We start from the raw sequence: 15,073 nt of genomic DNA, 5'->3' as shown, positions 1-15,073 counted from the left end.
CCTAATTTGGTGACATAATCATCATGGAAAAATCCTAGTTATTATATTAGATATTGTTTTAGTTAGAGGGCTGAGGAGCTTTATTACACAAAGATTTTTATTATAATAGAGTTTTTTTTTTTTTTTTTTGTCTTTTTCGTGACCGGCACTCAACCAGTGAGTGCACCAGCCAATCCTATATAGGATCCGAACCCGCAGCGGGAGTGTCGCTGCGCTCCCAGCGCCGCACTCTCCCGAGTGCGCCACGGCTCGGCCCTTATTATAATAGAGTTTATTAAAAAAAAATATGTTAGTAACTAAATCTGAACCTTATGTTTTAGGCATATGAATAAAAAAATAACTTAGAAAAGAGACAATAGGAGGAAAGATTTTTAAAAATATATTTAAAAAATTTCTTTCAAAATTCAAGGTAAATAATATTAAATTGGAAAGAATAAAGTAGGAACTCTGATTATCAATGATCACCAAGCCAAGCATACCTCTCTCTTTCAGACAAGGAACTAAATTCCTCCTATCACATCTTGGTGAAGTATGTGTGATGGCTCCACACACGACTTTTGGATTTGGTGAATCATTCCACTGGTAGCTGCTGCATGACATTATGCTCCACCCCTCAGGGAATCTGGCCTCTGAAAATTTATCAAAACCCGAAGCCAGAGTCCTAAACTGATCCCTCCCTCTCAGGACCAATGCTCACTTGGCTAAAGTGAACCAATGTTCACCTTTCCCAGTTTGAGAATTCCTTTCTCAGAAGGGAAAGGAGTCAGTTTCAGCTTCTGCCTCTCTGGATACCTGGCCTTTTGATTAATTTACCTAGAGGGACTTGTCTATCCTTGGTGATGAAAGACAGGTAAAATCTGATGCCAGATCCTTCTTCTACTTGCAGAACCAGGGAACTATTAGCCATTACTAAAACAATGTCAGAGGGCAACCACTTACACTAAGCTTTTCTTTTTAGAATGTCATCTACAAATCCTTGTCTCTCATCTTGATAAGCCTCCAATCTGAAGATTGAAAATGACCTCCAGAGTTTATCTCACTTAGCAACTTTGGACCTTTGGACGTTTGCATAACCCCCCTAACATGTACGAACTATCAAAATGTCACGGTTTAGTATGCTTCGGGGATATATACACCCCAGTTTTGCCTGAAGATGTTAATGCTGCATCCAAAGGACAGAAAGAGAAGAGGAAAATTACTCCTGCCACTCATTTCCAGCCTCAGGATGGTAAACTTCGAAAGGTTTAGGTAGGAAATCTCCTATCACTGATTGGAAGGAAGTTGGAATTTATCACAACTGCAGGATTGATAGCCACCAGCACTGTCAAATGGCTAAAATAAATGAGCAGGCCTTAGGCAGAGGTCATTCTTTATGGTCTCCATCTGGTCTTTTCAGGGGCAAAATGGAGGGAACAACATTAAATGATAATATTAGGCTGAACCATATAATACTGACAACATTGAACCATTTTGACCCATCGAAGTAGCAATTTCATATTTTTAAATGTAACAATAGTAATGATAATAAAAGCTAACAATTACTTAGCACTAACTCTGTGCCAGGTGCATTACGAGCCTCATCTCCTTTAATACACACACCATCCATATAAAGTAGGTACTGTTACTACCCCCCCAACCCGCCCCACATTTTACAAACAAGAAAATGGATGCTCAGAGACATTAAGTGACTTGCCCCAGACACAGCTTGAAAGGGGAAGAGACTAAATTTCAAACCCAATTCTGTCTGATTCCACTGCCTCCTAAAACCATTTTTAACTGAGGGATTCGCCCCATTTATGGGCTAGAATATTAACAAGTCTACCTGATTGATCCTTGACAGGCTGATGAAAAAGGGACAGGTTAGAAAAAAGGTGACCGCTCCTCAGAGTTTCAATTAGATACTTAGGTGACTATGGGGTTTATATCCAGAGGCACTTAAGGGTCTTTTCCTGAATTTCTAAGGCTTAAGTACCAAACATCACCACTAAGACTCCAAATGCCTAAGGCTCTTCCTTAGGAATAAGAAAAAAAACAACAATGTGTAAAGAGAAATTTCATTGCTAGAAGTATCACAGGTTCCCATATTTAGAGGACCTCTTTCAAAATGCAAATACTTCTGACTAGCCTCAATTATTTATCAATTAATACCTAAGCCATAATTAACACCTCAGCAGGAGAGAGGAGAGGAAGGCAGATTAGCAAGTTTCCCTCCAGAGGAAGAGCGCACTCCATCCTCACTATTAAACTCTCACATACATTATTTTCTGTGTCCCAGCAAGCCAGGGAAGTGAGCAGGGCCACATTTTACACACAAGGAAACTAAGGTTCAGAGAGGTTAAGTAACCTACCCCAGGCCAGTAATTTACCTCAGGCCAGTGAGCCAGCTAAAAGCAGTATGCCAATGAGAACCTAGTCCTTCCTGACTCCTCCTGCCACCAAAGCTGATTGAACTTGGTGATTTCACGATTCACTGATCCAAAATATTGTCACTAATAACAACTTAACAACTTCTCATTCTGCCTCCTCAAAATCCTGGACAAATTCAACCCCCAATACTCCCCCCCTCCCACCAACACACACACAGAAAGAAAGTATAAAGATATAAAACAGTTGAATAAGATTATCATAAAGAACATGAAAATATCCAATCCTGTTAACAAAAATTCACTTAAATCCGTCGACTACATCTGACTGGAAAAGCTGAAAGTTTTCCTCGTTTTTCCTCAGGCATCAGTAAACCCTCTACTCAAACCCACCTGCCACTGATATTTTATTTTTTCACTTTCCATATGGCCATTTACCTTTACACCACATAGTTCTTGCATTTCTATATGTCCATGTGATTAACAATATGGTAAATGTGAAAATTCCCTGACAAATTGAAAAAGTTATATAGACACATGGCAATATAGCTACAGGCAGGAACATAGGAACAAATTTTAACAATAAAATAATGAATTATTTATTAAATGCCTAATAAATGAAGATATCTAGTATTTCCTATCAGAGCAATCTCAATTGCATTTAATCAAATAATTAGCAATATATTTTTAAATGTACAATTTTATCAATAGTTGTTTCTATAACTTTCCCAGTTGAAATCTGGACACAACCCAAAATAAAATTCCCAGTTTTAAGTAAGATTAGAATGTGGCTTATTCTTGGCTCCAATTCATAGTGTTCACTTTACCTCATTAATGCAGTATGTTCCAGAAAACTTACCTTATCCTGTTTGTCACCAAAATGACTAAAATACCACAGACTACAATTTGGGCTGGCTCCCTCAGGAGGATTCCATGTCCATACTACTGTACAGAGGTTTTCAACAGAGACACTCAAATTTGTCACAGGTAGCTGAGTTTCTGTTAAAATCAAGCACAGGAAATAAATTTATCAACACCACCCAGTATTTTCAGTGAATTCATTTAATCCATTCTCCTAAGTCCTAGAGGCCAAGAATATTAACAGCTGAATTAACAATAACATTTACTGAGCCAGACACTGTTCTAAATTCTCTAGACATATTCGTCTGTTTAATCCTCACAATAACCTTTGAGATAGGGACTACTATTAGCTTCATGTCAAAGATTAGGTGACTAAGGCACAGGGAGGTTAAGTCACTTGCCCCATATTCCATGGCTAGTAAATGGCAGAGTTGGAATTGCAACCTGGAAAGTGTGGCTCCAAGGCCACATTGTTAACTATGGTTGACCCTTGAACAACGGGAAAGTTAGGGGGGCTGGCCCCCTGCATGGTTGAAAATCCACATATAACTTTTGAATCCCCCAAAACTTAACTACTTAAGTACTTAACTATTAATAGCCTACTGTTAGGTAGGCTACTTAACTGTTTGGTTAGGTGTGTCATGTGACATACCTAAGCAAAAATTTTCCAATATATTTTTAAAAATCCACATATAAGTGGACCCATGCAGTTCAAACCTGTGTTGTTCAAGGGTTAACTGTACTTGCTATACTGTGAACATAGAGAAGAGCATATTCTTAAATGCTAGTATCTCCAGTTGTTCTCCTCTGGGAACTCTGGGTTCACTACACTTGGGATCCATATCTCACTCAATATAGACAGTTTAACCTCAGTAGTTCTATCAGTTAGTTTAAGAAAGCTCATCTTTAATTGCTTTTGCTGACATGACTTGGTAATCGTGTTTTATAGCTTTTCCAAAGAAGTAATTCTGAAGAGATTTAGCAGCCCTTGTTCCCCAGAGGTATGACACTACACAGCTGGAGCTTTGGCTAATCTGAAGAGGGAAGGGAAAGAGGAGAAACTGAAACATTATTTCAAACTTCCCTGAGACTTCTCCTCATACCAGAAACTCGGTGGGGAGTGTACAGGGACGCTCTGTTCTATCTTCACAACTTTTCTGTAAATCACAAATTATTCCAAAATAAATTTTATTAAAGTTATTTAAAAAATAATCCCCTCCAAATTTTCTAAAGTGGCAAACTGAAAAATTATTAATTGTATACTCTACGTGAACACTTTGAAGTGCACCTCTCCTCTTACATGATCGGCAGTACTTAAACCATTACCTTCCTCTCTAAGCAAAAAATTGCATTTGTGTCAAAACATCAACCCCACAGGCACTATGTAGTTGGGGTTTCCCTAGTAGCTAATTTTATATAGCAGCTACTTGGTCAGCAGCCTACAAAGGTCCTCCACCCTCAATATTCGTTCCCCTCTTCTAACTCTAGTATCAATAGCTTTATCCAAGGCCCAGCTGTGGCAAGGAGCAGCCCAGAGCAGTACAAGGCCTCCTGGAAGCAAGGAATTCCTATTGCATTCCATTAAAACCCAGCTAGTGCCAGGGAGCACCACTGGTTCAGGCAACATTGCTAGCGTTAGGATTTTAAGTAATTACAGGAGTGTATAGCCATTTTGGCCTTTCTAATGTCATGTCAATGATATTTTTGAAAACAAATCATTTGTCAGGTAGAGAGCCTTTAATAAAAAACTTTGTTCCTACTGGAAACTACAATCTACTTTAGGATTATCTGCATCATTCTGCAGTTTCCAGAAACACATTGTACCAAAAGTCCAGGATACTTGGGTTAGTACTTCAGGATGCTCTATTCACCCACCTACCTCCCACTCCCACACAAAAATTAAAGCCTGATAATAAGAATATTACCTATTTATGGTTCACTTCAACTGTACCCCAATTTTCAAGGCAATTTAAGACCTTTTAAAACCTATTTTTTAAGCTAGGTTTTGAAATAACACAATATTCTGCCCTATTTCCAATTTCTCAAATGGAATTAATTTTTTCCCATCTGTTTTGAAGTATCCTTTAGTCAGTCTTTTAAATGGCTTGCATTTTAGGCTAGTTGGGGCCATCTGTCATTCTTTCCTTTTTTTTTTTTTTTTTTTCTAGTGGTTCCCTTCATATTTCTTGAAATTTTTCTACTTCCTATTGTTTAAAAACATACATACAGATTCCAGGAAGATGGCAGAGTAGGAAGCACCAGGAATCTGTCTCTCCATCTAGACAACAATTATACTGGCAGAATCTGTCTGCTGTTAAATATTTTGGAACTCTGGAGTCAATCAGAGGACAAATGATTTGTCTTCAAAAATATCACTGACATGATATTGAAGGCTTGCAACTTCCAGGGAAAGGCTTGGATGTAAACTGTGGTTAATTTCAATCAATTTAGGTCAATTTTAGCTTTTACCACAGTTGCAGCTACCCACCCTAATCCTATGGCAAGCAGCTGTGCACATGTTCCCAGAGCAGCCTGCACACAGTTTGCAGAAGTCAGTGTGGACAAAAAGGACCCTGTCCTCCAAATATCAGGGATATGTCCTCTGATCACTGATTGCTGCTTTTAACCACAGAGGTGCAGACAAAGAGGCCAGTGGCCATTGTTGTTGCACCTCCCCTAACTGTTGAAAGCCCCTCCCACTCCTCTCCAGCTGAAATGACTTCTGGGGGATTTAAAGCACTGGTACTCTCCCTGCTATTTTTCTCCTTTTCCCCTTTCGGCAGCCAGACATTAAAGACCAGAACATCCAAAAATGACTGTATATGTGAGGAAAATTAGAAAGTGGCCCTGCATGCCCAGGAAAGCCTTAGAAAACACCTGAGAAGACCTTTAGTTTACACCTCAGGCCGATCCTCAACACAGAGACAACTTACAACCATCAAAAAATAAAAACAATAACAAAACCCAGCAAACCCAGGGGAAGGAGGAGAATCTATCTGTTTTTCATAGTTACCATATTATTAGATTCAAATGTCCAGTTTTCAACACAAAACCATAGGGCATAGAAAGAAACAGTAAAGTATGGCCCATTCAAAGGGAAAAAGTAAATCAACAGAAACTGTCCCTGAAAAAGACCTGATGGTAGACAAAAACTTTACAACAAATGTCTTAAAGATGTCTGAAGAACTAAAGGAAGATGCGGAGAAAGTCAAGAAAATGATGTGCAAAAAAAATGGAAATATCAAGAAAGAGGCAGAAAACCTAAAATTACCCAAGAAGAAATTATGCAGCTGAAAAGGACAATAACTGAAATGAAAAATTCACTATAAGGATTCAAAGGCAGATTTGAGCAGGCAAAAGAAAGAATCAGCAAACCTGAAGATAGGACAACAGAAATTATCAAGTCTGAGGAACAGATTAAAAAAAATGAAGAAAAGTAAACAGAGCCTAAGGGACCTTGGGGACACCATCAGCAGACCAACATATGCATTGTGGGTGTTCCAGTAGGAAAAGAGAGAAAGAAAAGGGCAGAAATAATATTTGAAGAAATAATGGCTGAAAACTTCCCAAATGTGATGAAAGACATGAATACAAACATCCCAAAACTTATGGGATACAGTGAAAGCAGATCTAATGGGGAAATTTATAACTATAAACAGTTATATTAAAAAACAAGAAAGATCTCGAATAAACAATCTAACATTACATCTTAAGAAACTAGAAAAAGAAGAACAAACTGAATCCAAAGCTATCAGAAAGAAGGAAATAATGAAGATTAGAGCAGAGATAAATGAAACAGGGAATAAAAAAATAAAGAAAAAATCAATAAAATAAAGTTGGGTTTTCAAAATGGTCAACAGAATTGACAAACGTTTAAGCTAGATGGACTAAGAAAAAAGAGAGAACACTGAAATGACTAAAATCAGAAATGAAAATGGGTACATTACTACCGATTCTACAGAAATAAAAAGGATTATAAGAGAGTAGTATGAACAACTGTACACTAAAAAATTGGATAGCCTAGATGAAATGAACAAATTCCAGAAACACAAAACCTACTAAAATGAAATCACAAAGGAATAGAAAATCTGAATAAACCTACAGGTAGCAAGGAGATTGAATCAGTAATTAAAAATCTCCCTACAAAGAAAAGCCCTGGTTAATTCTACAAAACATTTAAAGAACTACAGGTTGAACATCCCTAATCTGAAAATCTGAAATCTAAAATGCTCTAAAATCTGAAACTTTCTGAGTGCCAACATGACACTTAAAGGAAATGCTCATTGGAGCATTTTGATTTTAGATTTTTGGGTTAGGGATGCTCAGCCAGTATGTATTCTGCAAATATTCTGAAATCCAAAAAAATCCAAAATCTGAAACACTTCTGGTCTCAAGCATTTCACATAAGGGATACTCAACCTGTAATACCAATCCTTCTCAAACTTTTCTAAAACTCATTCTGTGAGGCCAGCATTACCTAATATCAAAGCCAAAGATACTACAAGAGAACTACAAACCAATATCACTTATGAACATTGATATACAAATCCTCAACAAGATAATAGCAAAGCAAATTTAGGAGCATATCAAAAGTATTATACACCATGACCAAATGGGATTTATTTCTAAAACACAAGGACGGTTCATTGTACAAAAATTGATCAGTGTAATACACCACATTAAAAGAATGAAGGAAAAAAAACACACAATCATTTCAATTGATGTAGAAAAAGCATTTGACAAAATTCAACACTTTTTCATGATTAAAAACACTCAACAAACTAGGAATATAAACAACCTCAATATAATAAAAGCTATACATGGAAAACACTCAGTGGTGTGATGCTTTTCCTCTAAGATCAAAAGCTTTTCCTCTAAGATGAGGAACAAGCCAAAGATACTGACTTTTGCCACTTTTACTCAACATAGTACTGGAAGTTCTAGCCAGAAATATTATGCAAGAAAAAAATAAAAGGCATCCAATTAGAAAGAAAGAAGTAAATTATCTGTTCAAAGATGATATGATCTTACATGTAGAAAACCCTAAAGATTCCACCAAAAAACCATTAGAGCTAATAAATGAATTCATCAATGTAGCAGGAGACAAAGTGAACACACAAAAATCAATTGCATTTCTATGCAGTAACAATAAACAGTCTGAAAAGGAAATTATGAAAACTATTCCATTTACAACCACATCAAAAAGAATAAAGTATTTGGGAATTAACCAAGGAGGTGAAAGTCTTGTATAATGAAAACTACAAGACATTCAGGAAAGAAATTTAAAGAGATATAAATAAATGAAAACACATCCCATGTGCATGTATTATAAGACTTAATATTGTTAAGATGTCAATACTATCCAAAGTGATTTACAGATTCAGTGCAATCCCTATCAAAATCCCAATGACATTTTTTGCAGAAGTAGAAAAACCAATCTCTAAAATTCATATATGATGGCGTTTGGATGTGTTGTCTCCTCCAACTCATGTGGAAATTTGATCTCCAATGTGGCAGTGTTGGAAACTGATTGAGTCATGGGGGTGGATCCCTTATGAATGGATTAATGCTCTCCCTGGTGGAGGGGGGATTAATAAGTGAGTTCTCGCAATTAGGTCCTGTGAAAGCTCCTTGCTTAAAAAGACCCTGGCACCTTCTCTCTCTCTCTTGCTTCCTCTCACCATGTGATCTGCTTGAACCTGCCGGCTGCCTGCTACTTTCCGCCATGACTAGAAGCAGCCTGAGGCCCATGCCAGATGCAGCTGTCCCAGAATCGTAAGCCAAATAAACCTCTTTTCCTTATAAATTATCCAGTCTCAGGTATTTCTGTTATAGCAACACAAAACGGACTAAAACAATATAGAATCTCAAGGGACCCTGAATAGCCAAAACAATCTTGAAAAGGAAGAAAAAAGCTGGAGGAATCACACTTCCTGATTTCAAAACCTACTACAAAGCTACAGTAATCAAAATAGTATAGTACTGGCATAAAGACAGACAAATAAACCAATGAAATAGAATAGACAGCCCAGAAATAAACCATCACATAGATGATCAAAGGATTTTTAACAAGGGTGCCAAGATCACACAATGGGGAAAGGATGGTCTTTTCAACAAATGGTGCTGGGAAAATGGGATATCCACCTGCAAAAGAATAAAGTTGGACCCTTATCTAACACCAAGTATAAAAATTAACTCAAAATGGATCAAAGACCTAAATGTAAGAACGTAAAACTATAAAACTTATGGAAGAGAACACAGGACAAAAGCTTCATGCCACTGGATTCTGCAATGATTTCTTGGATATGACACCAAAGACACAAGTAACAAAAGAAAAAGATTGACAGACTGGACTTCATGAAAAAACTTTAAATTTGTGCATCAAAAGACAATATTAACTGAATACAAAGGCAACCCACAGAATGGGAGAAAATATTTGTAAATCATATATCTGATAAGGGATTAATATCCAGAATATATAGAAAACTCTTAAAACTCAACAACAAGAAGAGAAACAAATCAGTTCAGAAATGGGCAAAAGACTCAAATAGGCATTTCTCCAAAAAAGGTATATGAATGGCCAATAAGCACATGAAGACGCTCAACACCACTAATAATTAGGAAAATGCAAACCAAAACTACAATGACATTCTACCTCATACCCATTAGGCTACTATCAAAAAATATAAACTAACAAGTGTTGACAAGGACCTTGAAAAATTGGAACCGTTGTGCACTGTTGGTGGAAGTGTAATATGGTACAGCCACTATGGAAGACAGTATGCCTTAAAAAATTAAAAATAGAATTACCATTTGATCCAGCAATTCCACTTTTTTGGTATACACCCAAAAGAACTGAAAGCAGGATCTCGAAGAGATATTTTTATACCCATGTTTATCACAGCATTACTCATAATAGCTAAAACGTGGAAGCGACCCAAGCATCCATTGACAGATAAACGGATAAGCAAAATGTAGTATATACATAGAATGGAATATTATTCATCTTTAAAAAGGAAAGAAATTCTGACAATATAGATGAACCTTGAGGGTATTATCCTAAGTGAAATAAACCAGGTATTAAAAAAGGCAAATACTAGGGGTCTTCAAAAAGTTCATGGAAAGATTCATATTATTTTTCAATTTTATTTATTTTTTGTCTTTACAAACTTTTTGAAGTATCCTCATACTATATGATTACACTAATATGAGATACTTAGAGTAGTCAAAATCATAGAGACAGAAAGTAGAATGGTGGTTGCCAGGGGATGGGGAAAAGAGGGAGTGAGGAATTATTGTTTAATGGGTACAGAGTTTCAGTTTTACAAGATGAAAAGACTTATGGAGATGGATGGTGGTGATGGGTGCACAACATTATGAATGTACTTAGTAAAACTGAACCGTATCTTAAAAACGGTTGTCTTAAGGTAAATTTTATGCTATATATATTTTACTACAATAAAAAATTGAAAACACACACATTCTCTGAAACTCTAAATACAATATTCAAATGTTTAAATATATATGAATACATGCGAATTATGTATGCTGTGTGTATAATATACCCAGACACATACATAAATAAGTGGTGATTATATGTCTTGTAAAGGTCTCTAATTTCTCTTCATACATAATTTCAGTATAGTCTAGTGATTAAGACCATGAACTCTGGAGCCAGACTTCTGAGTTCATACCCCACCTCAGATACTTACTAGCTGGCAAGTTATTTAACCTCTCTATTCCTCAGTTTTCTCATCTATAACATGAGGATGATAATAGTAACCTACTGCAAAGGGTTGTTTATGAGGATTAAATGAGTTAATACAGGTAAAGTGCTGAGAACGGTGTTTGCACACAGCAGGTACTGTTTATGTGTTAGTTCTTTCTTTTCTAAGCTACAAAACAGTTCTAAAGAGTTGCTTTGGTTTTCTGTGAAATTCGTATGTGCCCATGGCCTTTGACACAGCGCAGGGATCCTTTCTGCCTGACAAGCTTTCCTTAGGCATCTAATTTCAACCACTTCTTAGGAGTTATCAGTGACTTCAGAAAGGGGAGCAGGGAGGAGGGAGGGATCCAAGTATCTCCCCCAACTAAACTTCAAACCCCAAGTAAATCCATATAGTCATCTAGCATAAATAACATTCTATTTGAATTAAGAGTTAACACAATCAATATTCTTTAATTATAAACCATTTTTCTTAGCTTATAGTTTTGTTCTCTCCTGCCTAATCACAGGATCTGGCAGAGGCAGGCACATTTCGGGAAATGTTAAGGAAATCACAAGAGTCATATATGAGTCATCCATCTCCTTCCCTCACATCCACTCAGTCATCGACTCCTGTTCATTTTTTCTTACAACATCTTTCTTAATCACTCCAATCACACGAATGTGCTCTGTTGGGCCCCACAAGAGGGGCAGATACCAGTAAGTCATAGACCTGGACAGGAGACATTCACAGCACATCTTTCTAGTGGAGGCCCTAGATTTCTGCTTGCTTCTCCTCCAGTGTCATTTCCTTTAAGTTGCACCATGCTCAGGGTCTTCGGGGGCAAATAAAGCTCTTCTCCTGGACTGACTCTGCCAACACACCTTTCTGCCAAGCCAGGCTCCTTATTGATCACACAGGAGCATTCACACCCTCACTTCTGGGTGTCTGCTCCTGCATTTCCCCCGCTGGGAATAACTGTTTCCCCTGCTTAAATTCCACCCATCCTGAAGGTCTAGCTCAAGTTTTACCTCTTCCATAAAACTACCAACGCTCATGGTTTTCTCTCTTCTGAACACCTACGGAACTTACTGTTTGGACTACACCGTCTAGCCGTTATAAAGCCAGTCTCCAGTATATGATCATTCGCTTCTTAACAAACGGTCTGAACATACCTTCATGGGTCCCAACCAGTCGTGCCCTGCTACACTTGGAGACACCCAGCCCTTCTGCCAGCTATGGACTCCCTTTACCCCTCACTTCTATTGAGAGAGGCACCGAGTCCAGTGGTTAAAGGCATGGCCTCTGGAATCAGGTAGCCAGGGCTGGAAGCCTGGCTCCTCCACTTCACTGGCTATGTGACTTTGGGCAAGTGTCTTCGGCTCATTGTGCTTCAGCTTCCTCATACAAAATGGGACTTAATAACGGCACCTACAGGTTAGGTAGTTGGTAAAGATTAAATAAAATAGTTCAAGTAAAGCACTTAGAAAACTGCAGAGCATAGAGTAAACACTACATAAACGCTAGCTGTTAAGACGTCAGAATATGAGCTATTGAGCTAAACAGACTAAGCTGGTAACCTAATCATTTGTATAAATACTCAGAGGATTAGAGCTGGAGGAGCTCTTAGAACTCACGGAGTTCAATCTCCTTATTTCACAAATGAGAAAACTGTGGGACAAGGGAGGAGAAATGACTTGCCCAGAGTCTCACAAGTGGTAAATGTCAGAATCACTATAACTCAAGTCTCCTGACAGTAGATCTAATGTTTTTTTTCTACCGCACCTCAATGCAATTCTATTAATATTTCTAATGGGATAAAAAGTGTCTGTATTCTAAATAACCAAGTTACCAGCACCACTGTGACAAAACTGATTAAGCTGGGAGTTGCCAGTATTGTCTAGAAGACCAGCTGCTGTTTCAGGTGTGTGGGGGAGGGACTGGGTGGGAGGGAGGGTGTTGGAGTGGCACTGTGAAAATCAGGAGACTAATGAGATGGGTGACCTTAGACAAGTCCCTTCCCTTCTCTGGACTGCAGTTTTGCCATATGATTTTGGAAATCAGATGTCCCCAACTGAATTAGAGGCACTTTAGGGGCAAGGATTATGCTGTACAGTCTAAGATTCTAAGTCAATCTACAAATCCTGGCTACTGAGCAAGGCAGACACTTAAATAATTATTGACTGACAAACTTCATGCTTCCCTCAGATCTCCTTTTCAGTGAGGTCTTTCCACCCCACCCTATTTACAATGGCAAACCTCTTCCCTGCTTTGTTTTGCTCCATAGACTTAGCATATATTTTACTTTTTTCTGACACTCCATATATTTTACTTTTTTCCCCCTCCCTGACTCTGCCAATAACATATTAGCTCCACAGGGCAGGGACTTGATCTATTTTGCTCACTTTTGCATCCTCAGCCCCGAGAATACTGCCTGGCACAGAGCAAACTGCATAATTTTGTTGACTGAATCAATAGAGGGCATCAAGGCTTCCCAATCAACTTCAGCTTGAGTTTCAAAACACAACACACTGGTAAAAATGCAATAAGCGAATTGTAGGTGATTGTGTCAATGTGATAATAAAACCTAAAAAATCTGAAACTACCGTTGTCACCTAAAATGTCCAGAAGGGCACGGGTGCCAGGAGCCGTCCACGAGGAAGTCATTATCCCCCAATTTCTTTCACAGCAACTCTGCCGGATTCATTAAAAGTTACTGCACAGAGTGTGGGTACATAGGAACTCTCTTAACTATCTTTACAACTTTTTCATAAATCTAAAATAATTCCAAAATGTAAAGTTTATTAAAGAGAGGGAGAGAAAAAAACCAAATCTGCCCGGATGCTGTTCAGGGTTTCACAACGGATTTCTTGGACGACAGAGAAGGCCATGAGCCTCACGTCCTTTTCCTATAGGGACTGGGATCTTTCAAGGTTCCTTTCAACTTCCATCCCCAAGGGCCACCCTTAGATAGGGAGGATCCATGCGGCCCCGGGCAAGGAGGGCCGGCGCCTTCCCAGCTCTCACGGACTTCGGTCACCATCTCCACTAGCTCCTTGCCCCTCATCCCCTCCTGGGTTCTCAGGCGACATTCCGGGTGCTGACTCTCGGCCCTCCGACGACGTGGGCATGTTTCGGTCCCGCCCTTGGGCGCCAGCCTCCTCGGCTGTTCCCGACGGAGCAAGGGAAGTGCGAGGGCAAGTCGTCGTCCTCCTGCTCCGCCACCGCCGCCCCGCCCGGGGTCTGGGAAAACCCCGCCACTCCTGGGTCCCTCACTTCGAACCGGGCGCGAGCACCGGGCCCCAGAGAGCAGGCGCGGGAAGCTGGGATCGCCGAGAGCGAGGCTTCGCCAGGGCAGCCTCCAGTGCCCACCCCCGCCTCGGCCCCAGGCTCTGCGGCGCCCTCGCGGGCCTCTCAGCCGCGACCCCCGCCGTCCCCTGCCCTCCAGCCGCCGCCCCGGTCCCCGGGGGTCGCACTCACCCGTGGGCACGGCGCTCCCGCGGCCGCCGGCGCAGAGCAGCAGCGCCCACAGACCGCATAGTCGTGCCGGCCGCTCCATGCAGCCCCTCGCGTCGGAGCCCAGCCGGGCTGGAGCCTCGGCAGTCTCCGCCTCCTTCGTTCCCTCTCCCACTTCCCGGCTCCGCCGCCCTGGAGGCTAGGGGCCGGCGCAGACGGGAAAAGCCGCCCCGCCCACCGGCCGCAGGTAACCCGAGCCGGCGAGCGCGGGCGCAGGGGGCGTGGCGCCGGCGGCTCCTAGGGCGCGACACCTGGCCTCCTTGCCGCAGCACCACCGCCGCTCCGGAGTCGGGTCTCCGACCAAACCGAACTTCCTTGACCACTGCGCGGCCCAGCCCGGGCGTCCCCGCCCTCCGCGCGGCAGAGCCCCCGTCCGCCGGCGTGGCCGCTGTGTGCAGACTTGCGGGGCCTCGGAGGTGCCAAGGGCCGTGCCCTGCTGGACACCGGACACCAGGGCAGAGCCATCTGTGGGAAAGATCCTTGGCCTTGAGTCTGGAAATCTGGCTTTCAGTCCTTGGCCTCTGAGCCCTTGTTTCCTAATCTGTGACTCCAAGGTTAGTAAATACCAGCCCTACTTCACTGGTGTGAAGTACCAGTGAAGCATTTTTAAAAGCACACAGCCAACTT

General features: G+C 40.5%; 1 protein-coding gene across 2 annotated transcripts in view; it reads right to left on the bottom strand.

Annotated features, from left to right (window-relative positions):
* IL13RA1 (interleukin 13 receptor subunit alpha 1) overlaps window positions 1-14,844 on the bottom strand; it is a 58,930-nt gene extending 44,086 nt beyond the window's left edge. Inside the window, exons 1-2 of one of the 2 annotated variants that reach the window (XM_063084255.1) lie at window positions 14,411-14,844; window positions 3,223-3,362 (exon numbers count right to left, since the gene is read on the bottom strand). In XM_063084255.1, coding sequence (XP_062940325.1) covers window positions 3,223-3,362; window positions 14,411-14,489 — 219 coding nt within the window. In that variant the 5' untranslated portion in view covers window positions 14,490-14,844. The remainder of the gene's footprint in view (window positions 1-3,222; window positions 3,363-14,410) is intronic. The other variant, XM_063084254.1, reaches the window with a different exon arrangement.
* Window positions 14,845-15,073: the final 229 nt, after the last annotated feature.

The sequence above is a fragment of the Cynocephalus volans genome, chromosome X, assembly GCF_027409185.1.
Source record: "Cynocephalus volans isolate mCynVol1 chromosome X, mCynVol1.pri, whole genome shotgun sequence".
NCBI classification, from domain to species: domain Eukaryota; kingdom Metazoa; phylum Chordata; class Mammalia; order Dermoptera; family Cynocephalidae; genus Cynocephalus; species Cynocephalus volans.
The sequence above is the reverse complement of the archived record's forward strand: the minus strand, read 5'-3'. Positions and strand labels throughout refer to the sequence as shown.